This window comes from Typha latifolia, chromosome 4 (genome assembly GCF_019914945.1).
Source record: "Typha latifolia isolate L0001 chromosome 4, TyphaL0001v2, whole genome shotgun sequence".
Lineage (NCBI taxonomy): Eukaryota > Viridiplantae > Streptophyta > Magnoliopsida > Poales > Typhaceae > Typha > Typha latifolia.
In genome coordinates, this window is record NC_133089.1 from 10,987,405 (window position 1) to 11,015,242 (window position 27,838).

General features: G+C 34.5%; 2 protein-coding genes across 7 annotated transcripts; both read right to left on the reverse strand.

Annotated features, from left to right (window-relative positions):
* Positions 1–2,725: 2,725 nt before the first annotated feature.
* LOC140787743 (uncharacterized) lies at positions 2,726–12,324 on the reverse strand. Of its 6 annotated transcripts, XR_012108882.1 has the most exons (6): positions 11,007–11,915; positions 10,526–10,688; positions 8,886–9,156; positions 7,933–7,994; positions 7,757–7,862; positions 2,726–3,762 (listed from the first exon to the last, which is right to left on the reverse strand). XR_012108882.1 is itself a non-coding variant. In XM_073136838.1 (5 exons), the coding sequence occupies exons 4-5, from the start codon at positions 7,835–7,837 to the stop codon at positions 3,295–3,297; spliced, it is 549 nt and encodes a 182-aa protein (XP_072992939.1). In that variant the 5' UTR covers positions 7,838–7,862; positions 8,886–9,156; positions 10,526–10,688; positions 12,023–12,324; the 3' UTR covers positions 2,726–3,294. The 6 variants fall into 6 exon arrangements, 2 of the variants coding, with proteins under 2 accessions (XP_072992939.1, XP_072992938.1); XR_012108883.1 differs by having other exon boundaries at positions 7,757–7,994; positions 10,530–10,688; positions 11,007–11,922; XR_012108881.1 differs by having other exon boundaries at positions 7,757–7,979.
* Positions 12,325–23,442: 11,118 nt separating this feature from the next.
* Positions 23,443–27,466, reverse strand: LOC140785726 (peroxidase 16-like). The gene is made up of 4 exons (XM_073133700.1): positions 27,374–27,466; positions 27,148–27,228; positions 26,652–26,915; positions 23,443–23,628 (listed from the first exon to the last, which is right to left on the reverse strand). Exons 1-4 carry the CDS (start codon positions 27,464–27,466, stop codon positions 23,443–23,445), a joined length of 624 nt encoding a protein of 207 aa, XP_072989801.1.
* Positions 27,467–27,838: the final 372 nt, after the last annotated feature.

Consider the following 27,838-nt stretch of genomic DNA (forward strand, 5'->3'; position numbering starts at 1 on the left):
ATGTTTTATTAGTCCCTAATCTTGAAAAGATCTTTTATCGGTAGGTCAATAAGTAGAGATTATCCCGTTAATTGTGAATCTTTTGGTGCCGGTTTCACTATAAAGGACAAGGCCACAAGTCAAATACTACTGAAAGGGCACAAGAGGTATAACCTCTACACCATCTCAATCTCGCTAGAGGCTCACTTTTTAGTGCCATTTCAATTTGCCTGCCACAATATTTGGCACCAAAGGCTAGGTTACTCACAAGTCACAAGCTGCTGCTGTTCAAACTTTACAATCTCTAGGATTAATTAAAGTTCTTGGCAAAATGAAAAAACTCATGGATATGTGAAAGATGTCAACTTGAGAAATTTAGTGACCTTCCTTTTAAACCTACAATTTTCATTGTGATCTCTGGGTCTAAGTAGATATATGTGGTTTATATATACCTATAAAACGTAAATCTAAATATTTTACTTCCTTCTATCCATTTGCTAAATTTATTGACCGTCAATTCTCAAAGAAAATTAGTGTTTTAATCTGATGGTGGTGAAGAGTTTACTAGCAATGCTTTTCAGAAATTTCTACAGCAACAAAATGGTGTCCCCGAGCATCGTCATCCTACAATTCGTGCATTAGGTTTCACTATGTTATTTCATAGTGGCATGCCTAAACGTTTTTGGGTCGTAGAATTCTCAACTGTAATTTTTCTAATCAATCGCTTACCCTCAGTCACACAAAGCAATGAGTACTCACCATTTTTCAAGCTCTATTGTAGGCATTCAGATTATACTTCCTTGATGAAAATAATATCCATATCTTTGAAGTTTGACCCAATAACTCTCCCATATGTATCTCACAACGTGTTTTTTATGAAGAAAACTTTCCCTTCAAGAATCCTGCAACCTTGCATTCTCACTCATCACCTATTGGGTTTTCTTCTACTTTCACAGAATGGTAAGGTTCACCTATTCTGGCCAGCTCTTCTGATGACTCACTCACACTTCTTATTTCAGCTATGTTTAACACCTCTACAATGCAGGATAATGCAACCATGTCTCCAATGTTGCCTGTAGTTTTCGATATACCCGACACTGATAATACACCACAAGTTTCTCTTGACACCACCCCAGAATAAAACATGCCAACACCAACAACTTAGTATAACTCACTACATGATATTGATCCAGAGTCACCTCATTCCTCTTCTGGATCCACTAACCCCAACTTAGAAGCTTTTCTATCTAATAATTCAACTATTCCACTCTCATATACTTCGGCAGGTCCTATTCACAGCATAATGATACGAGCCAAAGCAGGTATCCATAAAACCAAATCCTAGATATGCTCATCTTTAATAAGAGTCTACGAGCAGCCTTGATACATGGATGCAGGATGGACTCAAGCAATGCATGAGGAGATGGGAGGCGCTCCACCAAAACATCACATGGACTCTTAGTTCCTCGCCAACCTGACATGCATATTATAGAATGTTGATAGGTTCCTGTCCCACAGAGTCTTATCAAGCAATATCACAGTGAGAATAAAGGTGAAAAAGGTCACTTTGGCTGATCCAGAGAGAAAAGAAGAAAATACTTTATTCCTTATCAAGTCAGCAAAACAATCTATATACAGTCCGTTAACCGAACTAGTCACTTAAGAAAAAAAAACAAACTAAAAACTAATCAAACACGAAAATTAACTTAACTCGCATCCGTCGAGCATTCAAATGGCCTGGAAGGGTGGGCTATTTAGCTATTTGGCGTCAGAATACCAAGTAGGCCCGTTCAAATGCCTCCGGAGGCTATTTTGCTCTTAGGTTCAGTCGTTCAAACGCGGTGAAGATTATTTAAACACTGATTCCTGAGAGCCTTGCGCTGTTGCTACATCTTTAGCTTGTCCTCCGGTTATTGCACAGCGTTGTCTCCGTCAATAAATAACTAGGAATAGCTCCATTCCTATCAAATGTAAATGGGTCTTCAAACAAAACTCAATGCTGAGGGGTCTCTCAATCGATTGAAGGCATGTTTAATGCAAAAGGATACCATCAATTAGATAGTATTGATTACACAGAAAATTTCTCACCTGTCATCAAACCTGGTACTATTAGGACAGTCCTCCCCTTGCCTTAGTTCGAAAATGGGAGATTCCTCTTTGCATGGTTCTATGATTCTCTTCCAAAGCATGTTTGCAAAATAAATAGAGCTCTTTAAGATTTAAAACAAACTCCTAGAGCCTGCAGGTTCGATCGATTAATTCAATAGTTTTTTGATAGCCTATGAATTTTTTTTTGTAGTATTTCAGATCCCTCTCTTTTTGTCATTGCATCATGATTCCCTAATTTTACTACTTTATGTTACTGATATAAAATTAACGGTTTCAGTAACACCTTGCTTCATGAATTTATTCATGCATGCACTTCACCTCGAATTAGATATGGAGGATCTCGGAACACTACATTATTTCCTTGGAATTCAAGTAAATCCTATTATTAACTGTTTAAATACTATTGAACGTGCACAGATGAAAATTTCAGGGCAATTGAGAAAAAAAAAAAAAAGACACAACCCGTTAAGTTTTTAATCAACCAACCCGACCCAATCCGAGCTGCCCTGATCTCTCTCTCTCTCTCTCTCTCTCTCTCTCTCTCTCTCTCTCTCTCTCTCTCTCTCTCTCTCTCTCTCTCTCATGCTAGAGCACCCGACGGAGGGGTGCCGACGAGCTCTATAGTTAAGGAAAGAAATAAGCAAAACGTCATATGTTCTTTTTCTATAAATAAATCATCCATTTTCATGAAAAGTAAGAAAGATACAGCAATTTATTCCAGAGACTTAATTTACAGAATCACCCTTATCTTCTAAGTTCTAACCGATTGTGAAATTGTTTGCCACTACATATAATTTATCCTCTTTAATAAGTATTGTGAATGAGAACCACTTTTAACTTGAAGAAAATTATGAGGTGATCTAACTAATGCCAATTAAAACAATATCTAATCTTTTGTTTGATTCATTAAGCTTCAGCAAGCGAGAATCAATCTGAAGAACTTGATACCACTGATATTTGCCTCAATGAGTAAGAAAGGTAAATAGGATCCACCATGGCTCCGTAACCAAAGAACTTCAAGCAAGCAGAGTGGTAGTTGAGAGTGTTGGTACAAAGCTCAATCCATCACATTTTGGCAATGGAGGCTGGGCAAGATAACTCCCCTGAAAGATCCTCAAAGTTCATGTCGTCTTTTAACTCGAAGCTCCGAAAGATGAGGACTCTGTGAAATTTCTTGGTCGAATGTACCAGTTGCCCACTGTATCTCTATCGGAGCCAACACTTTGATTTATTCTTATCTTCACCATACCCAATGCTTAACGTCAAATCAATTTCACTCTTACTATCAGTACAGAACTCTGACCCTTCCTTGCACATCTTTTCTTTCAAGTGGTTTCTGGAGACACTGGTCTGATCTTGGTTGTCTTCTAATATGGAAGTAAACTCATCATCTGCACGATGTTGAAGATCGAAGCTCTTCCGGGCAACCCATGGATCTTCAGAACAGATGCTTGCACTATACAGATGCAAATTATGGTACTCAGAAATCACTAGGGGACTGATATGAGACACATGGCTGGTTTTGGAGGTAGCTGCACTTGTCCAAAACTCAGGCCTTGAACTTGTAGCCAGTCTATGGGTTACATCTGAAACAGAGTGGAGTATACCGTGCTTATTGCTGAATTCAGCCATTAACATTTTCTGCACTCTGTATATCCGATGGAGTTCATGCACCTGATATCAAACCCATAGTGGGTGCAACAGAGCACAATCATGGAACACCAAAATCTTGGAAGATGTAGAAAGAAAACAATGGCTTGGCATAGAATTTTACAGAAAAAGACATATTAGTGGACAACTTAGCAAGTATGTATTTAATTTTACTCATATGAGGTCCTATTGGGAGGTCAAACTGAGCATAAATGGAAATTAAAAGAGAGGACTTGATAAGCTTCATTGGATGTAATTTTTATTAGGTATAATTGGGACATGAGGAGTCAAGTGAAAGTGTGAAAGGACAAATAGGCAATCAAATGGTTCCATTGTTCTAGTTATGCTTCTTAAAGATATGATATGTATTAATGTATATGTATATGTCTATTATCTGTTCTTATATGGTGTATAGCACATGAGAGGGCATCTTATAATATGACATACATTATTGGTCTGTTACTTAACAACCTAATTTTTGAGTAAACTAATTATCTAACAATATTTAAGAATCTTACAATGTGTACATGTGCTAATACACATGAATGGAAAAAAGAACAAAATCTATACAGCTATTTCATGCAAACATCAACACATTGAATAAGGAGATTGGTTAGAGTTATTTATAGAGATTAGTAATCTCTGTGCAGAAATAGGAATTATAGGCTGCGAAAAATGTAACTATTTTTAATTTGACCCTTGTAGTTTTCAGTTATCAAATACACCTTGAGCAAACCCTAAGGTATTTTGAGGATTTATCAAAAATTGCATGGTCGAATTAGAAATAATGAAAAGGCAGATTAGAAATACTTTGCTAAGACATTATGATAAATAAGAAAATCCCCAAACTTTTTGGTTGTATACATGTTTTCAAGAACAAGCCTTTAAATCAAGAGTAATGTAAAGACTCCTCAGAGTATCTAGAACTTCAAAATATATCTAAAATATGCCAAAACCAAGGTTCGTCGGATCAGCTGATCCAAGCCCGATCCAAGTCAAATTGCTAGGATTGGCTAGGGTCAGTCAGTTTTAATTAAACCGGGCCAGATTCATTATGGAGAGATCTAGCTCCAATGGGCTCCGACGAACTCCGACGAATTATGGTTCATCAAGTTATTCATTATTTGGAACCATCACATGATCCATATGCTAGTTATTATCCTCCTCAATATCCTCAGTATCGTCAGACACAAGATCCACATATTGATTATTATTCTCGTCAAAGAAAAATAAAATTCATTTGATATGAATTATATGATACAAACACTCTTTGGAGTACCAAATCTTAGACATCATTATTTATAAACTTATGGTGATTATAATGACGGCGACCATAGGAATTTATGAGAGCCAGCTCAGTATTCATCGAAGTTTTGATTTTTGAGTAAGTTAGTAATTTTGTTTAATTATTTAATTTTTCGAATTCATATATGAGTAATTATTTATTTTTTTATATTTTTTTGTCATGTTTTCTAAATTTTTAGAAATTTTTCTGCATTTTTAAATAATGTTTAGAATTTTATGTAATTAAAAAAATTCCAATTCAATCCAGGCAACTAATGCAACCGATACATATCGGTTTTTCAGAAAGCCGATCATGATACTAATCCCAATTTTTCGAATCTTGGCTAGAATAGTGAAATTTTACTGCAGACTTTTAATTGATCATATCTGATTAGCAATCTTATTTGATTTGTACATCGCATTCTTTCTTCATAAGATTACGAAATTACAAAAGAAAGATTTGAGTAACATAATAAGTGTTTGGTTAGTTTAGAAACTTCTATGATCAAAATTCAAATTTCTTTAAGTCTTCTACGATCCACATTAGATTCCCATACTTCTAACAACTGAAAGTCTCTTCCTTTTCATCCTTTAAAATAATCATACTTCTTGTGTCCACCATTATCATGTCCTCATCCAAAATTCGATTTGTATTCGGGTTGGTCAAATATTTGATTGAAATTGTGTGGTATATATCAAGGTTCCAAGTATCAGAATCGGGATCTGGATCGGCTGTCTGAAAAAACGATATGTATTGTCCATATCGGCGGTATCGGCGGTATCGGCAGTATCGGCCGTCTGTATCGGTCTGTATTTTAAAATAATTTTTAAAATATAGAAAAATTCTTAATTTTTTAGAAAAGTAATAAGAAGATATAAATATAAATTATTCATATATAAAGTCTTAAAACTAAAAAATAAATACTATTTTCTCAATTTCTATTTCTTTTCCTTTCTACCACTCACAAATTAAAAAAAAATTCTTACCTACTTCTCTCCACTAATTCTCTTTTTTATCAAACTCTCTCCCTAATTAACTCTCTCTCCTACTAACTCTCTCTCTTAAAAACTCTCCCTCTCCCTCACGGACTGCCACCTCTTTCCCTCTTTAACATAGTTTTTTAATTTTTATTTTCTCTCCATGTCTCTCTCTCCTCTTCTCCTCTCTCTTTTTCCCTCTCCCTCTTACTTCTGCAACCCACAAACTCTATCTCTCTTTTCCTCTCTCTTGCTCTATCTCTCTCTCTTTCCCTCTCTTTCCCTCTCTTGCTCCCTCTTTTCTCTCTCTCTTTCCCCTTTCTTTCTCTCTTACCCATGCTCGTCTCGGGCAGGATCGCTGATACGGCCGATCCCGACCAGAAACGAATCGAGTATCGGCCGATCCGGCCGATACCCGACCGAAACCCACCCGATCCGTTTCGGTTGATCCTACTCGGGATCGATCGAAACTAGGAACCATGGTATACACACTAGAATAGCAGATTTTCATGATGAATGTTATCCAGAATTTCTTCTGATATGATATTCATTGTGCATATAGTTATCCTAGATGGTACCTATTGGATCATGATAGCTTTTAATTGTTGAAGGCAAACTCAAGAGACATGAGAATACAAGTAGACTTTACCATGAAAGAGGGTATATAGATAACTACCATGTGCCTATTTGTGTCTCTAGATTAAAAGTAAAACATTCTTTTACAATCTACCAACTATGCTGATAACCTAACTATAGAAAATGTGAGACCTATTGAGGGATCCAAGATGAGGCTAACTAAAAGGGGTTTTGCAGTGTAGCATTATTAAGGGTAGGCCTCCTATCCATAGATTGATTGTCCCACTTCTGCCCTAGCCAAGTTACTCTCCATGAGATGGATCAATCTTTATGGGAATCAACTTTAATATTAGGATATGTTGATACCAAGGTAGGTGAAAGGAAAATTGTCCACAGATGCTCACTTTCCTAGAGATTCTATCTTTGACATGATGATCTAACCAAGGTGGGAAATACACACAAGATTTCTCAATTTCCACTTTCTCACTAATCAAGGAACAATATCGATCAAAGATTTTGTGGATCTGTCTTGCATTGGTGGGAGAGGCTTCGAAGAAAAAAGTTACAACAGATGGGTTAGATCAGGGAGACCATCATAAAAGGAAAGAAACCCCAATCAGAACAGATGACCACGGTTCATTAAATAAGACAGGACCTAAGCACAAAGGATAAATAAATAAAGGGATAAGGGGTCACCTTATCTTATTCCTCTCTTATGAGGACCATTGGATAGTTTGGCCATTAATGAGTAACAAAAACTTTGATGAGGACGCATAGGCATGAACCTATCTGCACTACTCAGGAGGAAACTCATGAAGGAGCGAGTATTGTGGTGGATAGCCTCCCAGTTCAACTGCTCACATGCTTTTTCCATGTTCCAATATAATAATACATTGTTTAGCCATTATATAGTGACAAGGATCATAATCTGACCATTAGACACATCCAACCCATTTAGGCTGGTTGACTGGTTACATTTAAGCCAAGAGTTTTCAAAAGAAAAAAAGGAAAATATATCGAGCTAGAATCTCAACAACTTGAAGATTGAAAGTAAAGGATCAGATTTGAATTCTGTGACATAATTATTAGTACTTTTTGCAGGAAACTGTTCTCTTTTTGAAATTTGGCAATTATGGGGAAGAAGAAAAAAAAACCAATGATAGATATGTGAGCGAAGTACCTGTTGTCTGAAGATCTCTTCATGCTTCAGAATAGTATGTCGGGCAGATTCTCTGTCATATTGCTTGAGAAACCTATCCATTGACCCCAAGCTGGTAGGAACAAACCTGAACACAATATTAAATAGTAGTAGAGTAGCCCCAAGAATTTGGAGTCTTTTAAGCATATATTTGTTACATAATGTTTACTCTTCAAGGAGGTGAAAAACTTGTGTAGCCCATGCACTGTTCCTTCCAATCCTGGAAGACATAGTATCATGTATGATTTCTCGTTACATTTTTTGTTTATCTCTACATAATTTCTGCTGAGAATTACAAAACACATGTTGTGCTTACAGATAAGCAGGGAAAAGCGTAAAAGTACTTAATTTCTAGAAATCCTTACATTGAATATTTAATTGCTCACTTGTGAAAGTAAAGAAGGTATGCAACATAACACTAGAGAAGAGAACTATAAAAACATTGACTGTCAGACAATACAGAATGATCCATCTGGTTTTATGTCAAGAAAATCAATTTGGAAGGCTAACTTGAAACCAGAAAAAGTTGGAATCTACAAAGAAGTTACTTCGTGGCTGCATAGTGCATATAACTTATTAAACTCATGTTCTGTTAAGGATAGTATAGCAGTATTTCCATAGTATTTCCTGTTCCCCAACTGTTGCTTATGTAAGTCAATTGTTCTATTATAACTCCTTGACTCTGTCGGAGCTAGATTTTCATAGTGGGTTCTAGGGTTTATGGTATAGTACTACTCCCATAGTACCTCTTGTTGTCCACCTGTTGCATGCAGGTCAACCGTCTATTATCAATCTTCGACTGTCAGAGCCAGATTTTTTGTAGTGGGGTTCTACATTAATAAAATTAGAACCTTCAGTACCAGCATTTCTATATTTTATACACATCTAAATAACCATCAGAGATACATCAACGATACTATAATCAATATTTTCAAGCACATCAATAAAATTATTTCTTGCTAAGACAAAACAATCTGTTCCAGATGTTAATCTATCAGCTATGATTAGAAGTAGAACTACATCGGAATATATAACCACAAAATATTTGCAAAACAGGGTGAATTAGTGAGCTTGGACACTAAGTTAAAGATATTTAGCTTAAATTGCCTACCTGATATGAAAAGCCCATGGGAAATGTATCTTCTTTTAGATAACAAAGGTAGGTAAGCATGATAGTCTCAGCAAACTTGGTTATGAAGAACAATATTTCTCCTTATATATCCTTTTCCTTGGTCAACTGCAAGATTTAGCTCAGTTGACACATCAGCACTTGGAATCTGGGTGGAGCCCCACGTACTGCAGCTCAACCTTCAAACTATACGTTAATGTGTTGGTGGAGTCCTTAATTTTGCTGAGTGAGGTGATATTGCTTGTAATTTATCCTGAGGTGCATCAGAGAAAATATGGTCAGAAAGCTGAGACCATCAATTGACAACGCGAAAGCAATTCTGCTGCTGTTATGTAATAAATTTCTTGTGAATGTCTTGCCACAGCATGACAATCATTGTATACATTGGCTTAGTAAGTAATTTCGACTACTTAGGGTCAAGGTAATTGATCCATTAGGGTTCCTGATCAGTTATAACTGCATAATCACAAAAGTCATATCTGCAGAAACAGTCAAACATGCACTAGCTTGTTCTGTGAGGAAATTGACAGAGGATTCAATAAAAGAACTACCTCTGCATGTATTTGGAAGGAAGTGCCAAAAGATGTAGTAGAAGAATTTTGTTTAACCATTCATCCTGTTATTTTAATATGGAAAGGCAACAGAGAAATTTTGTTTGAAAGTATTTTCTATGAGCATATCTATCATCAAGTTTTTTTCAAAGTCATCTTATTTCAAAGAGGAAATGCTCAAGGAATGAAAAAGATACTGACCAAGTTCTCTCCAGATGCCATTATATTTTTTTATTTTAATTTTTCTACCATGGTTTTTCTTTCTAGCCTACAGTTTGAAATTTAAATGACTAGAACAGAAATTTTCTTGCAAACTTAACACATTAGAAAAACTAAAAGATAAAAGGTGTCAATTTCTCTTTTAAGTTATAGGAAATGAAGAGATTAGGAAGATCAATCAGATATTCTAGTAGGATATTTCCAAATAAATTATACTTTGAAATCTACATAGGAACTCTATAAAATGGAGTTTTAAAGTAAAGAATCAGAAGGGATAACCATTATAATACTTTCTCTATAGTTAATATAGATCTGATAGCTAACATTAATGTACAAACCCTAGAGTCACTGATTGCTATGGCAATCTAGGTTACTCTTTGGCAGACAAACTTTAGATGTATGATAGAAAACCATTTTAGGTTCTGGTGCTTACCAACCTCATAAAAGTTTTCCTATCTAGGTACAATAGCAACAAGAGAACATGTGATCTGCAACTAACGATTTCATAGATGTCCAAATCGTGATTAATACATTGTTATAGCTTTTGTTGATTCCAAGAATTCTGATGGAAAGTCACAATGTAATTTAGAGTTATGCTACTGATAAAACAGTGTCAATGCATAAGCACATGAAATCAAACATTTAATCCAGCTTATCTTAATTTTCAGAAAATTTTCTCATGGTCGTAATCAGACACAGAAGCACGACTCCTCTGTGTTAACATGGATACAACAGCGGCAACAAACTGTAACTTTCCAAGTAATCAGGTTTTAGATAAGGCCTGAAACAGAAGGGGGGCAAGAGAAATGATTCAAAGTAAAGACAGATCAAGAGGAAAAGAAGGTTATTCACCTACAAGCTCCATCTCCATTGCTTAGCGGATCTTTTATTCAGACAGGCCTTCCTCCATCTGTCATGGCTATGGGTAGCAAAACAAAGCTAGCACCCACTCTTCTGCTTCAATGAATTATTTCAAACAATCGTGCAGATGCGGGGACCTAATCATTGGAGAAATCTGACCAACAAGAAATGATAGATTCAGAGAATAGTCAGATACTAGAAAGCTTCTTTTTCACACATAAATAACTAATCAAATGGATATGAGAAGAACAAACGAAGGACAAAATAATGCAAGTTGACAGGCTGTGAGGTGGGAGGAGGCAAGTAAAAGGGAGGGGGGAAGCCTATGATGAATCAGATGGTTATAATATTCTATCCACAGGGAAGGATCAAAGTAGAATATCAAACTCTAAAAAACACATTGAATCTAACTCCTTTACGTAAGCCATGTAAACAAAATATTAAAAAAAGTTATTGGAGGATATGAAGACACCAAGATGCTATGGAGATTGGAGAGGTGATGCTTTCTCTTCCCCCTTCTGCCTTCTTGTTCAGTCCTTACATATGTCCTTCCAGATATCTAAAGATACTGATGCATAATCCAAAACTGTCCTCACACCCCTTTCCAGAGTTCCTAACATCAGAACCAAGTAAACTGCTCTTTGGACAACTGTTTTCATTCAACAAGGTTAGTGGATATCGTAGAATTGTCATTTTAAGCCTGACCCAAGTCCTAATTTGGGTTAAAGGGATTGAGAATTTTTTTTTCCTGTGATGAGTATATCAAAAGGAGTACATGGTAACTGCATTAAATAGGAAAGGATAACACCAAAGGTGGAACATCTAAAATTGACATGTCACTTCCTATCATTCCTTTAAGATATCTTGCTAGAAGGAATCATTGGTTCCCGTATTGCGTGATTGGGTTTCTTTCTCATCAAAAGAAGGAATCATTCCCTCAAGTTTGGACTTTGGACAATGCAGTACTAGTTCCTCGAAGAAGAAGCGATGCTGACAACTAATAATCAATTTTTACCGCACCAAACTCAGGACCCACCTCCAGATTTCACCCCACAATACACCGAATTGCAACTTGGAATAATTCTTATTCTTCCAGCATTATCTATCTAACTCTGCCATCCAACAAGCTCCTCCTGCGAAAGGAGTGATCTTTTTTCACAAATGTCAAATTTTGCACCACCATCCTCAGAAAAATATGAGTTGGAATCAATCCTTTTACCCCTAAATATATGGACTCAATATCTCTTATACAAATTGCTCTGAATTAACTAAAACTAAACAATCTGCACCATCACATAACAGATAATGACTTATATAGTTCACGGGAAGAAAGTATAATTAACTAAAAATATACAAATACAAGAAGAAGAAGAAATAAAAGAAAGAAAGAAAAAAGTTGGAACAGAAGAAGCAACAGCGCCTACGAGGCCACTCACTACCAACACTTATCATCACTTCCCTCCGGAAGCTGACATACATTTCGCATACCTGTCTTCGAGATGCATTTTGAGCACCATAAAGAAGTCCACAGATCCCCAAGGCCTCGTCTCGGTGAGGTCCCAACATCAAACAACTGGATCGCATGGGTCAGGGGTCTTAGTTTAATGGTACCCATCTCTTTCTGTTCATGTTTGTGGAAGACCCCACCTCTTTTGTCCTCCCCTCTCCCTCTTCTTCTTTTTCTGGGGAAATCCCAATTTACTACGAGGAATGGACACATTTATTTCGTGCACGAGTAACATGGGATGTTATGAGGAGGCGGAATCTATTGGGACTCAAGCGAAGAACCGGAAGAAATGGATAAGAAAACTAAAGATCATGGCTGAGGTTGAGATTGGATCGCCCAAACTCTAATCGGGCTCCAAAATCTAAATTTGGAGCCTAGTTGAGCTTCAACGGGGCTCTAAAGCTAGCTCCAAATTTGGAGCTAGTAATAGTGGAGCCGACCATAAAAATTGAGCCCGGCTCTATTTATCATTTCAACTTTTTGAAATACCAAAATTACCTAATAATTATTACATTCAATAATTTTAATTCCATTTGTATCTTTTATTAAATAATTTAATTAGTTAAACTAATTATATAATTAGTTTTACTAATCAATTTTTAACAAAAATAATACCATTGGAAAGGTCTCATCGAAACCTTTAAAATGAGTCTAATATTAAATTATTTTTGAGTTAATTTAAATTTTAAATTTTAAATTTTTTATTATTTATAAAAATGAGTCTAATAAATTATATGTTATAAAATTTCAAAATTATTCCCAATATAAATATTAAAAATTAAAATATATTAGATATGAAATACATCAAATATAAAATACATTAAAAATGAAATCGAACCCGAAACCGGTGGCTACGGAGAACACTTACCAGAATATTAAACATCTATTATTTTTATTCGATTGGTTAATTTCCTGCTTATTTTATGTAATGTAATTTTGATATTTTTAATTAATACTATGTAATTCTTATTTTGAGGTTTATTTCGAGTAATGTAATTTCAATGTGTTTAATTAAAAAATTAGTAATTTAAAATTACTTCTGAAACTATTAAATATTAGTATTATTTTAAAGATCTCGATGAGAGTTTTCTAACCATATATTTTTTTATTAAAATATAATAACGCTAAAATGACTTATTAAATAATTTAAAATAGCTAATATAATAATATATATATATTATATTATTATTTTAATATATATGGAGCCCGGCGCGTTGGAGTGCACCGAGTTCTTGCTCCATATTTTGAGCCTTTGAAGCCACGCTTGGAGATGCTCTAAGAGGATTCACTTAATTATTTTTCAAAGGTTTGTAACATATTAACACTCTTTTTTTTTTCTTAAAAAAAGGAGAAATTATATTTTACTTCAGAAGTTACTCTAATCGACAAAATTGTATAAAATTAAATAAACTTTTTAATTTATATAAAATAATATTGATTGGCTTTCAGATGATAAAAACACAAATTTGGCCTAAGATTTCACTGGAATTATCATTATATTTAATTTTTTAAAAGAATGCTTAATTATAAAAACTTCATAACAGATGACCGTTAAATATTAGCAAATATGTACACATATGAATAAGCAAAATAAGGGTGGCAATCGGGTCAGGTTAAGCGGGTTCGGGTCGGGTCAGATTCGGGTCGAGTCAACATCTCCCTAACACGAACACGACCCGATTATTAAATGGGTTGTATTTAGTAAACATGAACACGACCCGTTTATTAAACGGGTAACACGACAACCCGTGTAACCCGTTTATTAAATGGGTCGGGTTAAAACGACACGACCTGTGTAACCCATTTAATAAACGAGTCATATTAACACGACCCGAATAATACAATAATATTTAATTATTTACTATTTAACCCCATATAAAAATTAATATTTACTAATTTACATTATATAAATAATACATCATACAATAATATCTTTTTAACTCAAAATTTATACAACATAAAAATAATAATTCTAAGTATTAAGCCATTAACCATGCATTCAATCCTAACACAAATAGAATCTATTATACAATTGACCGAGCTAACACAAATAGAATCTATTATACAATAAACTCTTAGTTATACAAGCCATTAAACCACAAATCCTAACATAAATCTTTAATTACAACTGTAAGTCAGTAACAAATCCAACTCCTCAACGATAGAGATCGGAGACCAACGGCAATGGCGCGGTAGATCGATCGACCGACAGCGATGGGGATGGGGCAGGCGGGCGTGCAAGAAGGATGGTGATCAATCGGAGATCTAAGGAGAAAAGGGTGGCGGTGGAGGCGAGGCCTCGAGAGGGAGGATCAGAGAAGATCAGGCCTTAGGATTTCCATTAGAAGTCTAAGGAGAGGCAAGGTTGCAAGAGAGTGGGAGGCCCGTCGAAGATGAGTAGAGAAGCCTGCAGTGGCGACAAGAGCTTACCATTGGCAGCGGAGGTGAGAAGGAAGGGAAGAGATGATGGGATTTTGAAGAAGGAGAGATCTAATGAAAGAAGACCATTAAGCCAATCTAATGGAAGCAAGAGCTTACCGCTGTCACCACCACCGCGGCCATCGTTGCCCTCTCGGTCGCCGCACCATTAAGCCGATCTAATGGAAGAAGACGACGAGGAGACGGCTGCAAGCATGGATAAGGGCCAAGGGGCGACGACTGCGAGCATGGGTAAGGGCCAAGGGGCAACGGTTGCGGGCATGGGTAAAGGCCAAGGGGTGATGGTTGCGGGATTGGGATTTGGCCGATTTGGGGACTCACTCAAGTAGTGTTGGGTATTAGGGTTAGGGTTAAAAACTTAGAAATATGTATATATATATATATGGCGGGTTAGCGGGTTTATGGGTCGACCCGACCCGACCTGTTTACTTAAACGGGTCAAGAGGGTTAGTGGTATAAACTCGACATGACCCAATTAATAATCAGGTTAGGCAGGTTGACCCATTTATGACCCAAACCCAATTAGACTAAACCCAAACTCAATTAACAGCCGGGTTATCGTGTCGGGTTACCAGGTCGAGTCAATTTTTGCCACTCCTAAGCAAAATACCTTCTTTCATAAAGTTTATATTTCATCGTGTAAAATATTTGTCACTGAATATTTTTTTTAGCTTATACTATCAGATCACATTAGATAGTATCTGTCACTTAAAGTAATTTTTCTTTGCAGACTAAATTTTCTTTTAAAATTAAATATATTTTACCTATTAAAATAGTCTATGTACTAACGACTATAGTGAAACTATTAATTTTTTTATCCAAGTTAACCAAGCGGGCTCGAAATGATCAAAATACCTGGTCGTGCTCTTAGATAAAACAAAAAAAGGCTTTTGATTTGGTTTTTATTTATTTATCTTCTTCCAAGACGTAGACTTTATAAAAACTCAAGTTTAGTAATAATTATCATATAGCTAGCACAACCTTGAAACTTTCTCCCCATGTTATCATATGTTTGGAGCTTTTTAAATATGAGAACCTTGAAGGACTATCTACAACTGATGGTTGAGAAGAGGCTGTGTGTGGAAAAGTAAGACAACAAAATATGATATTACTCTTAGAAGATAAAGACGACACTTACATAAAAAGGAAATAGCATTTTTTGTTTATTAAAAAAAATTAAAATGAAGGGAATTCAACTCGCTATTTAATTTTAGATGTTACTGGGTATGCTCGCTTAACTCCGATAGAAAAGCTATCATTCTAGTTCTAGTCATAAATATATGAATTAGTTTGGAGCTTTTTAAAGTACATGATAGTATAGTAATTTAAGGCATAAATACATATGAGTAAAATATATTTAATTCTATCTTTTTAATATCTAAGTTCATATATAACTGTGATTATTTAGATTTAAAAAATAATATTTTTTAAAGAGATTAATAATCTTTTAAGCTCGATCTCATTTCAAATATGATCCGGGCTCGGGCCGGCATGATTATTATATTTTCTGATCAAGCCAATCTTTATTGCTTATTATATTTTCTTATTTTTATCTTTTTCCATATAAAGCTAGTAAATTATTACATTAAAGAAAAGTAGGAAAAACACATCAATTCAATTCAGATGATATAAGAAATATGTGGACTTTAATAATTATATAAAATATATAATTAGAGAAGCGGTAACTCAGCGATGTCCTAGAAAACTAGTCATTGAAATTTGAATTGGAAGATACTCATATAATATGATTTAATTGGCAAAGCTTCTACTAGATATTATCAAATATTGTAATAATTCCCTTGCTTTGTCCTTTTTCTGGCATTATTAATTTTGCGCTAAGATCCCATTCTGCTGAAAGTTAACCAAATTTGTTCAACGAATTTTTTATATGAAACTTTATTAAGGGCTTCATTTAAAAGACTTATTTCCTTCTATGGACTATTCTAGATTTGAGCATGTTACCGATGCTTATCAGGGTTCAAATTTAAGTTAAACATAGGAAAAACGGCCTATTTTAAAATTATGAGAATTATCATTTATATTTAAACAAGATTACAAGAGCTATTCAAATTTATATCAATTATTTAAATTATACATAAATTTATTTCGGTTATAAATAAGTTACTTAGATAATAAACGAGATATTCAAGTCAAGTTAGCGATTCAAAAATTGAATAATCGGGCCATGAATAGGTCGAACTTAAGTTGGTTAAACATGTTAAGATATTAAATTAGAACAGGATTTTATTAAATCAAGTCGGGTGGATCAATTCCTAGATATGATTACATTAAACTTAAACTCATTTAAAAATTTCAAATTCTTTGTCAAATTAACATGTTAGGTTAAAACACTCTCAATGCTCATGGTATGTTTCTTGGTGGGACCAAATAAAGCCTCTTGCTTTGCTTTGGATCCTAATGCAAATTAACCACACTTTCCGATCACAATAAATATTTAGATTTATTTGCACTAGGTATTCTTGAAATTGACATAAAATTTGTATAAAATAATCTAGGGTCTTTTACAAGTTACATCCTACATTTTATCTATTTTGTGATTCACACCCCATATTTGAGGATTTTATAATTCAACCCCTCATTTTTCTTTATAATTATCATTTAACACCCTGAATTAACTTGGATGGTACTAAAAAATATTCTGTTATAATATACAAAATAATTTCTAAATACCTAAATTGCCCCTTCTTCATCCTTCCCAAAGAGGAGGAAGAAGAAGAAGTAGAAGAGGAGGAGCGGGAGGGAGGTAGATGGGAAAGGTGGCGGCGGCGGCAATGGCGATGGTGATAGTGATAGTGGAGAAGATAGGTGAAATAAATGGTGGAGGGATATAAAAAATAAGGTGAAATATTAGGGATATTTTAGTAATTTGATAGACGTTAATTAGTAAAAATAACGTCAAATGTTAAATGAGAATTATAGAAATAAAAGAGGGATCGAGTTATAAAATCCTCAAAAATATGGTATGAATGACAAAATAGGTAAAATGTAGGGTGTGATTTACAAAAAATTGCTAATGTAGTTGAGGACATGATGATGCATGTCATGTTAAGAATTGCTAATGTAGTTGCATATTAGATGAACTTGATGAGTATGTCATACTACTACATTGATTATGATCTTGATGTTGAATGCACATGATCGGCATGTGCACTGAACTCAAGGATGCGCACATGCAGGGCACGCGCATTGCGAGCCCCTTTCTCTCCCTTTCTCTTCTTTTCACTCTCTTTCCTTTTTTTTTCTTTTTTTTTTCTTTTCCTTCCTCCCTCTTGCCTGCAGTAGCTCGTTTCCCCTTTCTTTTTCTCGCACGTCAAGGTGCTCCTAGACGTGCTGACCCCATGGCTTATGTCATTGGTGAGTTCCCTTCAACCCCCTGAAATTAATTTTAGTTTAATTAAGTATTTAGTATTTTTCCTCTCGCATCTTCCTTCTCTTGGTCTCGCTAGGAATTTGGTCGGTCAGTGCCCTCATGCATCACCGCGCCAGTCCGTTGAGCTTCCCATTGTTATCCTCTTTCACTAGGAACCCTTCTAGGGTATTCTAGGCTCTCGATGGAGGCTACACCCCATAGCATCCCATTGCCAATGTCTTAGTATTTTTTCGGCCATTTTCGTTGGCGTCTCTTGTTCTTATGGCCAATATTTTGGTGTCATCTAGTGATGCCCTCATGTCTAGAGTTGCCGAGCAACATCTCACCTTAGATGTTGGCTTCGATGAGGGGCATTCTTGTCGTTGGCTGCCTCCAGTTATAAGTCTCCCTTTAGTTGGCCTCTATTAGCTAGGATGGGTTTGGTGGAATCGGATGGGATTGTCGGTAGCCTACTAGTGTGATTTTGTATGAGTCTAAGTGAAACACTTTAGATTCTGAACTAATAAATATCTAGTTGTATAGTATTGACATGGCCTATAGGCAGAACTCGGTGTGAGCTCAAGTTGATGTCATAATAGTCCGAATTGATACATGTCATGTTATGGATTGCTAATGTAGTTGCATATTAGATAAACTTAATTAGTGTGTGGTACTACTACATTGATTGTAATCATAATGTGCATACTAATTTTACTCCATTATTGCATCTTATTTTCACTACTTTCAGACTATAAAAGTGGTCACTTGCGGAGCTTTATGCTCACCATCTTTTGGTAAAAATATTTTCAAATTAGTAGATGAGTCAAAATTGTGGATGAGCTGGCGAAGAATTATCGCTTATTTATTTCTTATTTATTATTCTTGTAAGTTAAGTTAGATGGCTTATAGCCGTTGCATGGACAATTGCATCTGTCTATGTATATGAATTTTAGGGCTTATTGTAATGTATGGTGTTATGTGCTTCTTTTTATTTATATTATTTATAGAAATATGAGCTTTTCTTCTATTTATTGTGTTGAAATATTGACCAATGGGTCATGTGAATATTATGTAAGTTCCACCCACATGAGGAACACATGTATTTAATAGCGGGTATTATAATGGTATTGGATCAAAGGCTAGCAATACTAGAATAAATAAAAAAAGTCTACTTTGAGCTCTGTATTTTTCTAAAACTAAGATTGAAAAAATTCCTAGACATAAGTATGTATCTAAATACTAGACAATGATATCACTTGTTCGCTTAAGTAAAAGTTCGAAGAAATATTAAAAATGAAAGCAGAGATGAACGCCAAGATTTTAACATGAAAAACCCAAACAGGAAAAAAACCACAGATCCAAACTCGGATCAAAATCAATACTAGTATAGTAGTAGTTACAAGACTGACTCACAAAATAACCCGTTGATCTAAACGACTTTGTTCCTCTCAGTCTTGCTCACTAGAACCCACAATTCACTGCTTCTCGTGATTGATGTCAAACCTCAGTAGCCCTCGAGATTGATCTTTCGTCTAGATAACCCTTAAGACGAAAGATTAAGTTTTTTAGAAGAGTATGACCTTATTAGTTGAAGAACCGATGTAGCCTCAAGAAGTCTCTTTCAATATTGCTTCTTTAACCACCCTAGAGTTAGGGCATCACAATACTTATATATGATCCCCAAGATAGAGTCAAATCCAAGTCTTATCCGAACTCACAAAAGTCCAAGAATTATAAATTTTGTTGGTGCATTCGAACGGGCCCAAGTGCGTTCGAACGCAATAGCCTGAATTTCTTAGGTTGCGTTTGAATGCGTTTGTGAACACTGCTCTCGGTCTATGTGAACGCATGTACCCGCGTTCGAACGCGTTTGTGAACGCGGTGTGAACGCAATGTGAACTCATAAATTTTTCTCCAATAATCTTGTAATTCTTCAAACCAGAGATTTTCTAGACTTGTATAAAAGCTTATATACATGTATAAATACACTTAGAATATTTTGTATACAATTGCCAATAATTAAAAACCTAACAAAGATCATTAGTCTTTTTTTTCATATCTTCCCAGCCTCGCTAATGGCATAGCCCTCATCACCCTCAAGATTGCCAAGTGATCCCGCTCCCTTGACGTTGTCAAGAGAAAGGACCTCACTAGAACCCTAAAGAAAGCCATCATCACTGCCACCAACCTCGCCGGTCTCACAAAGGAGAGGGTCCGCGAGGTGGTGATCTCCCGCCCCAAGCCCGAGAAATCTATCATTTTCTATGGCTTGAAGGTTGAGAGTGAATTGGGAGATCATCATAGAAGTAATGTACAAAAAGATTGGAGAAATGACACCGCTGGTGGTGGTGGAGGAAAAGATGAAGGTGGTGTTATAATCAAGAGGAGGCAACCAAGGAAACTTGTTGTTTGTATGATGAATTCTTTGATTAAATCACGTTTTGAAGCTGAATTCATGATATATTTTAGAAACACTTAATTTAACTTTGTTCTTTATTAGTCTTGTAGATGCTGAATTTGCAACTTATAGTTTCAGCTTGTTTAGTTAGTGATTTGTTTTCCAAATGCCTTGCCTATTAGAAAGAATCATTTCAATTTTTTCAATCTTTTTTGTAAATACTAATGCTTTTTATTATTGAGAACAATTTTTAATAGTTAAAACCTTGTGAGGGATAGAATTTTACATCTTTACTAATGATTTATTAGTTTATATTTTCATATGTTATATGCGCTGAACTTATAGAAGGAACATTTTTTCTGTGTGATCTTTAAGGTTTGGTCTAGTTTAGGAGTTGGTCTTGCATGAGGTTACAATCCAAGAATCTGTTAGGAGAATTGAACTAGATGTTTGTGGCTCATTATAAACATGATATATCAACACAAACTCATCTAACTTTGATTGTAACACATGGAACAATGATCAATTTACACTCTACTATTATTGTTAATCCTGTAAGGCTAGCATGCTGGCCAATATCAAAAATAATTGGAAGAATGTTGCCATTGCCAATATAATGACCGAAAGGATTTACTGTTTACTTGTTATATCTATTTAACTACTGCAATGATTTACTACAATTTTTATGCATTGTTATGTGGCTTTCATTTCTATGTCATGATATTGTTTTTCTTGCTCTCATATTAGTTATGGATTATATTGTCTTTTCTCTCTATCTTATATCTTAGTTATTTATGTTCTTTCTTGTTTTTTTGTTTTTTTGTCAGGTCATGATATTTGGACAATAAAATAGAAAGCTTAATGTTATTATTTATTTATTTCAAAACTATTTATAATTTATAAATAAATTGTAAATTTTAAGGTTTGTTCTAATTGTCATGAGATTGTTAGATTTGAAGTTAGAACTAAAACTTATTGTATGGATATTTTCTAAACTTTGTTCTATACAATAGAGCTGGAATTTTGTTCTAATCTCCAAACTTAGTTATATAGATTTGTGTTATGGTGAATTATTAGAATTATATTTTTATGTTGTATGAGTTTTGAGTTAGAAATATGTTATTTTATTTGTATAATACACTATTTATATATAATAAATTAATAAATATTAAATGTTATATAGGGTTAATATTATTGTATTATTTGTGTCGTGTTAAATAGGTTAGACGGAGTTGTGTTAAATATGACATGTTTATTAAATAGGTTAGTATTAAATAGGTTAAATAAGCCGTGTTGTGTTACTCATTTAATAATCGGATCGTGTTTATGTTTACCAAATGCAACTCATTTTTCAATTGAGTTGTATTCATGTTAGGATAAAGTTGATCTAACCCAAATCTGACTCGGCTTGAACTCGCTTAATTCGACATGATTGTCAACCCTAGATATACCCTTGCTAACTCTTGATAGGGCAATCCAAATATAAGAGACCAATACCGCTTGTATAACCAAACTCCCAACTTGCATCTACCCAAAATGAAGAATATGACATTGTGAGATCCCACTTGAGTAACTGTTCAAACTTTGGTTAGACATCGCTTGTATCGAGGTGCTGGGAGGGGACGGAGCTATGCAAGGAGAATTTAACTAGATCCAAATCAGACAAAGGGAGCACAAGGTGACGATTTTTCCTAGATGCTTCATTTGCTTTTGAGATAACAAAAGTTGGAGTGGGAGATTTTGACTTGAAGATAGCTTTGTTCCTAGCTTTCTAGATTTCCCAAAGAACTGAGAAGCGATATACTGCGTCTTCCTAAGAGGTATTCAAATAAAAGAAGGGAACCTAGGTATCCCGAGAACCTAGGAAGACATCAGTTTTAAAGCTCAACTGACAGGCGAGCTAAACCGCTCTAGAAAAGGGATAGTGGAGGAAGAGGTGATCCAAAGTTTCTTTCTCCACAAGCTCTACAAAGAGGGCATGGGTCTTCCATCGTTTGGACAAAACCTACTAATCCTTCCGAGGACTAGGAGAGCATCCAAGATATAATGCTAGATAATAAAAGTTTTGATTCTAAGAGCATCTCCAACCGGGCTCCAAAACTCTAAATTTGGAGCCCGGTAGAGCTCCAACCGAGCTCTAAATGGGGCTCCAAATTTGGAGCCATGAAATAGTGGGGTTCTAAATTTGGAGCCCCACCATGAAAATGGAGCCGGGCTCCATTTGTCATATCAACTTTTTGAAAATGCCAAAATTGCCCAATAAGTGTTATATTTAATAATTTTTATTTTATTTGTATTCTTTGTTAAATAATTTAGTTAGTTAAACTGAGTATATAATTAGTTTTACTAATCATTTTTTTAACAAAAATAATACCATTGGAAAGGTCTCATCAAGACCTTTAAAGTGAGTCTAATATTACATTATTTTTGAGTTAATTTTAATTTTAATTTTTTTTTATTTATAAAAATGAGTCTAATATTAAATTATTTTTGAGTTAATTTAAATTTAAATTTTTTTTTATTTATAAAAATGAGTCTAATAAATTATGTATCCTAAAATATAATTACTCAAAATTATCTCCAATGTAAACATTAAAAATTAAAATACATTAGATATGAAATACATCAAACATGAAATACATTAAAAATAAAATACATCAAATAAAAATTACATTAAAATTTATATTCCTTTATTCCCGTGCCTCTTCCATAAGCAATATTCATTTTCATTTTCAAGTCGGAGGTTCATCGCAAGAACGTGAACACAGTCAAAAAAGAGAAGGTGGCTACGGAACCAGAACCGGTGGCTACGGAACCGGAACTGGTGACTACGGAGATGACTTACCAGAATATTAAACATCTATTGCTTTTATTATATTTGGTTAATTTCTACTTATTTTAGGTAATGTAATTTTGATATTTTTAGTTAATGACATGTAATGCTTATTTCGATGTTTATTTCGTGTAATGTAATTTCGATGCGTTTGATTAAAAAATTAGTAATTTAAAATTACTTCTAAAACTATTGAATATTAATCTTATTTGAAAGATCTCGATGAGAGTTTTCTAACCATATATTTTTTAATAAAAAATAATAATGCTAAGATGATCTATTAAGCAATTTAAAATAGCTAATATAATAATATATATTATATTATTATTATAATATATATGGAGCAAGCATTGGAGATGCTCTAAGGAATGGCAATTGAGTTTTCCATCACTTTCCATAATGCCATAGAATTACTCAAGGAGGTTGAGCCAGACCATTGTCCATTTGAGAGTGTAGAGTAGGCAAATTTGCAACTGAAGATATTCGATTTGGCAGCAATCCGAGCAAGGGCGTCTTGATCTTCGGGAGAAGAGTCATTCAAGTGGATCTGCGAGATAAAGGCAAAACCCGAGAGGGAAATAGATCATTGATAAGGTCCCAGTTCCAACTTTGACCATCAATAAGATCTTTAGTCTTACTAATATTGTTAGGAAGCGTGATGTTGTGAAGATCATCACTAGGGAGCCAAGGGTACTTTGTGATGCCAATATTCTCCCTAGGTACGAGGTACCTTACTAATACTATTAGATCGTTGATGTTAATATGTTTAGTTCCTCAATATCCACAATATTCGATCCCCCAAACTCCTTTTTCTACAAACTCACCCATACTAGCTTAATAGAAATGACACATCTATAGTACAGAGAGATTGCACTGAGAACACAATTTAGTAAGGTAATTCTGCCTCTCAAAGACAATAGCTTTCTTCCACCCCATCAATGTTTTATTTTTTTTACTTTCTCAACCACTAATTTTCATTCCTGTTTTCTAATTTAGTTATTGTGTGAAGGTACCCTAGGTACCTAATAGGTAAAAATTCCTTCTTATAGTCCAATAATGCTCCATAGTAGACACACAATAGAGCTTTTCTCAAAGTTTATCTTAAGGATCGGCTCTCAATAAAATAATAGTATCATTAGCATATTGTAAATTAATTACTCATGTTCGAATCAACTGCTGACCCAATCTAGTTAATAAACCATGATCTTTCACTTTCTATTTACTAGACAAACTGACTAGGGAGAAGGGTAATTTGGGTATTATGATAATTTTATTTGTTATATTTGATATGAAGGGATATTTTAGTAATTCGGGCAGGTACCATTAAGTTGGATGGAAAATATAACTATCTTATTTTAATCAAAAGTACTAACAATGATTTGGTACAAAAAATTATACGAGGTAAAATAATTTTAGACATAAATAAAAATAAAATGAATTTATCTCAAAAATAAATTATAAAGTCTATGTGAAAATGAATAATAATTTAAAGGTCTTAGTGTAATTAGCTCTATATAAAAATTATGCTAAAAAAGTGGCTTTGATTAGAGATGCGAGTAGCCGCCATCTTTGGAACAAGATTGCCCCCATCAAATAGGAAGATTCCAACAATTTTCTTCTAGAGACACAATTCTTAGACTACCCACATCTTCGTTAGCAAGTCATAAAAAAGATACGCGATAAATTAAGTAAACTACTATTTGAGATGTGTTTAGTTGTTAAAAAGTGAAGCTCAATAAAATAATTAGGCTTCAATCAAATGACTCTCTTTTTAAAAAAAAAAATTAAAAATAGATACATATATCTATTTTTGGTAGGTTTAGAAGTCATTTCTTTGATTTAATTTCTAGAACCAAACTTTAACACCCTGTTTGAAATAGAGAGAATAAGAGATAAAATAAATTGTGTAGAGAGAAGATAATTTTTTTTTATTTGAATTGAATATTTAGTAGAGAAAGGGAGAGAAAAGGAGATAAAAAAAAATAGTTACTAATGATCACCCTATTCTTTCCAAAAGTTGAGAGAAAGGGAAGCAGAGAAAGAAGGCAAATTGACTCCTTTTATATTGGGAATTTTAAAAATTATACCTTGAAAATTTTGTAACTTGATCTTTTTTTTTTCCTATGATTTTTATTTAACATTCTGATATTATTTTGATGAACTAACATTAACCCTATTATATTATTTATATAATTCTAGTTACTAAATTGTTAAAATACCCTCTCCCCACTCTATCCCATCTAATAGAGCTCTATGATCTTCCCTAGGTCGGGGAGGAGGAGGTGGAGCTTGGTGGCTAAGAAAGGTGGAGCTTGGCGGTGGGTTTCTAGGTTTTTTATTTTTCTTTGGCTGCACGAGAAAGACAGTGAATAATGCTAGTGAGAGGCTTTGGCTTGACTGAGGAAGAAGAAGGAGCTAGCTCAGTGGAGGTTTTCTATATATATATTTTTTTATCTCTAAGGGTTGAAGAAGAATAGTAGAGAACATAGATAACTTGTGTATTCTATAAATTACTCAGTTATTATAATAAAATATTTTTTGTTGGTACCATTCTATTTAATTACTGTTAGGTTAACCTGAGGTGATACATGAAAATTTTATAAAAAATTGAAGGATCAGATATAAAATTATTAAAGATGCTTTGTGAACCCTAAAAAGGATAAAATAGAGTGTGATTTATAAAGTCCTTTTTAAATTTTAATATTTTAGATATATTTATATTCTATTAAACTATTTACCTTATTTTTTGGGATTAAGTCCAATCGAAATGAAACACAATTCATGATCTATCTTGTCTTTTTATTTTGTAATATTTTAAATATGTCCATATTTTATTATACTATTTATTTGATCTTTCGAGATTGTCTAACTGAAAAAGAAAAGCAGATCTTACAACAAATGATGCATGATGTTTAATTATTAAATGACAATTATTTATGTTACTTTTATTTATTAATCTTATGGATATTATAGTTTGACTGGTTTATTTTTAATGAGTGAACATATTATTTTCTCTTCTTTTTTCTCATTAAACCAAATAAAAAAGATTTGCTTTCCCTTTTCTTATTTTTATTGTATCCAAATATGATTATACTCTTTCTTTTCTGTTCTTTTTTCTTAGAAAAGTAAAAATATTTTTAACCGCAACTAACTTTTCTCCCTAGTTTTCTAGCAACCAAACCCCATGGAGAAAGTTTGGTGAAGAGCAACAGTAGAGGAGTCGTTAGTAATTAGTGCATGAGCAAAGTTTTTCTTTTTTGTCACCAGAATAATGGTTCTTTTTCTCTTTTTAAGAAAAATTAAAAGATGGATAAATTATACCCTTCCAATTTTAAATATAAAGTTCATTCCCAAATACGGTCAAATAAATTAATTTACAAAAATAAATCCGAAAAATGAATAAATAATTCCTAGATCATATAACCATATCTAACACACATAACTCAAAACTGAACTCTCCTTTAATTAAAAAAGAAAAAGAAAAAGAAAAGGAAACAGGGAAATCCCAAGAACCCCAACTCATTCCTGTTTGCAAGAAATCATCTTTGATCTCATCCAGATCTAGTTCACCTTGCTGCAGTCGTGCCGGATCTCTTCATCCGTGCTATTCTTTATCACCATCCTCCCAAGCTTCGTTACGGCAGTGACAAATGCGTCAAAGAAGGCAGCCTGATCGGAGGCGAACAAGTCGACAGTACTTCTCGAACTGGAGTCCTTGTAGAGGACTTGGCCGGAGCCCAGCTTATCCAAATCGAATTTCGGATGCCGGAGATCGACACTGGCTTTTGTGCCGTCAAGTCTCCCGAGCTCAACTGTGTATCGTGGACCGCTTGTCTGCAGCAACCGTAAGTATGTCAACGACGAATCCAAAGGTCATACAGTGTCTTTAACGTCCTTCAAATCTTGAAGAATGTGAACAACTTAATGTTTCACTCTTTAGCTTATACTGACTTAGTTTACATCTCTAGTGGCAATGGCCAGTATATCGGCGCAAACACCTTGTCAGCGCACTGCGGATCACTATCAACGACGATCATCGCCCTCATGATGGTATTGAGACCCTCACAATTGTGAGCGACCTGTCGTCAGGGTGGTGCCATCTATCATCTTCATTTGGCGATTTGATCATCATCGATGTATCGCACCCCTGCATGCATAAAACGATCGAATAATAATAAGAAGAAAAAGGTCAAAAAGTAGGTAGCTGTAAGGACTGCACTATAGTATATTGGTAATATATATATATATATATATATATATATATATATATATATATATATTACAAGACTCACATTAACGAAGTAATCAAGGAAGAAGAGCCGGAGGACGCCTGGGGCGACGATGGCACTGTCGTTGGCCATTTGCGTGCAGACGGTGTTCACCATTTTCTCGAGATTGGGACAGATATTGGCATAGAAATTCGGACTCAGTTGCGCACTTGCTGTGGGTGATAAGATGAGGAAAGATAGGAGGAAAGAGAAAAGAAAAGACTTGGAAACCCTCCCCGGCAGCCTAATCTTTTGATTCGCTACAAAGTTTGCTTCAATTTATTTCTTGTTGCCTGATGACAAAAGCTGTTTCTATATATATATCTGGAAAAAGATTGAGGTGTGTGGTTTCAAGGTTTTTTCATTTTTATTTTTTGATTGAAAGAGCTGAAAAACCAGCTAGATATTACACTCTGCCTAAGTGATTGTCTATCAGATACAAGAATGTCCAATAGCTCCTTAGGCCCTCCCGCCATCTTCCTACCACAC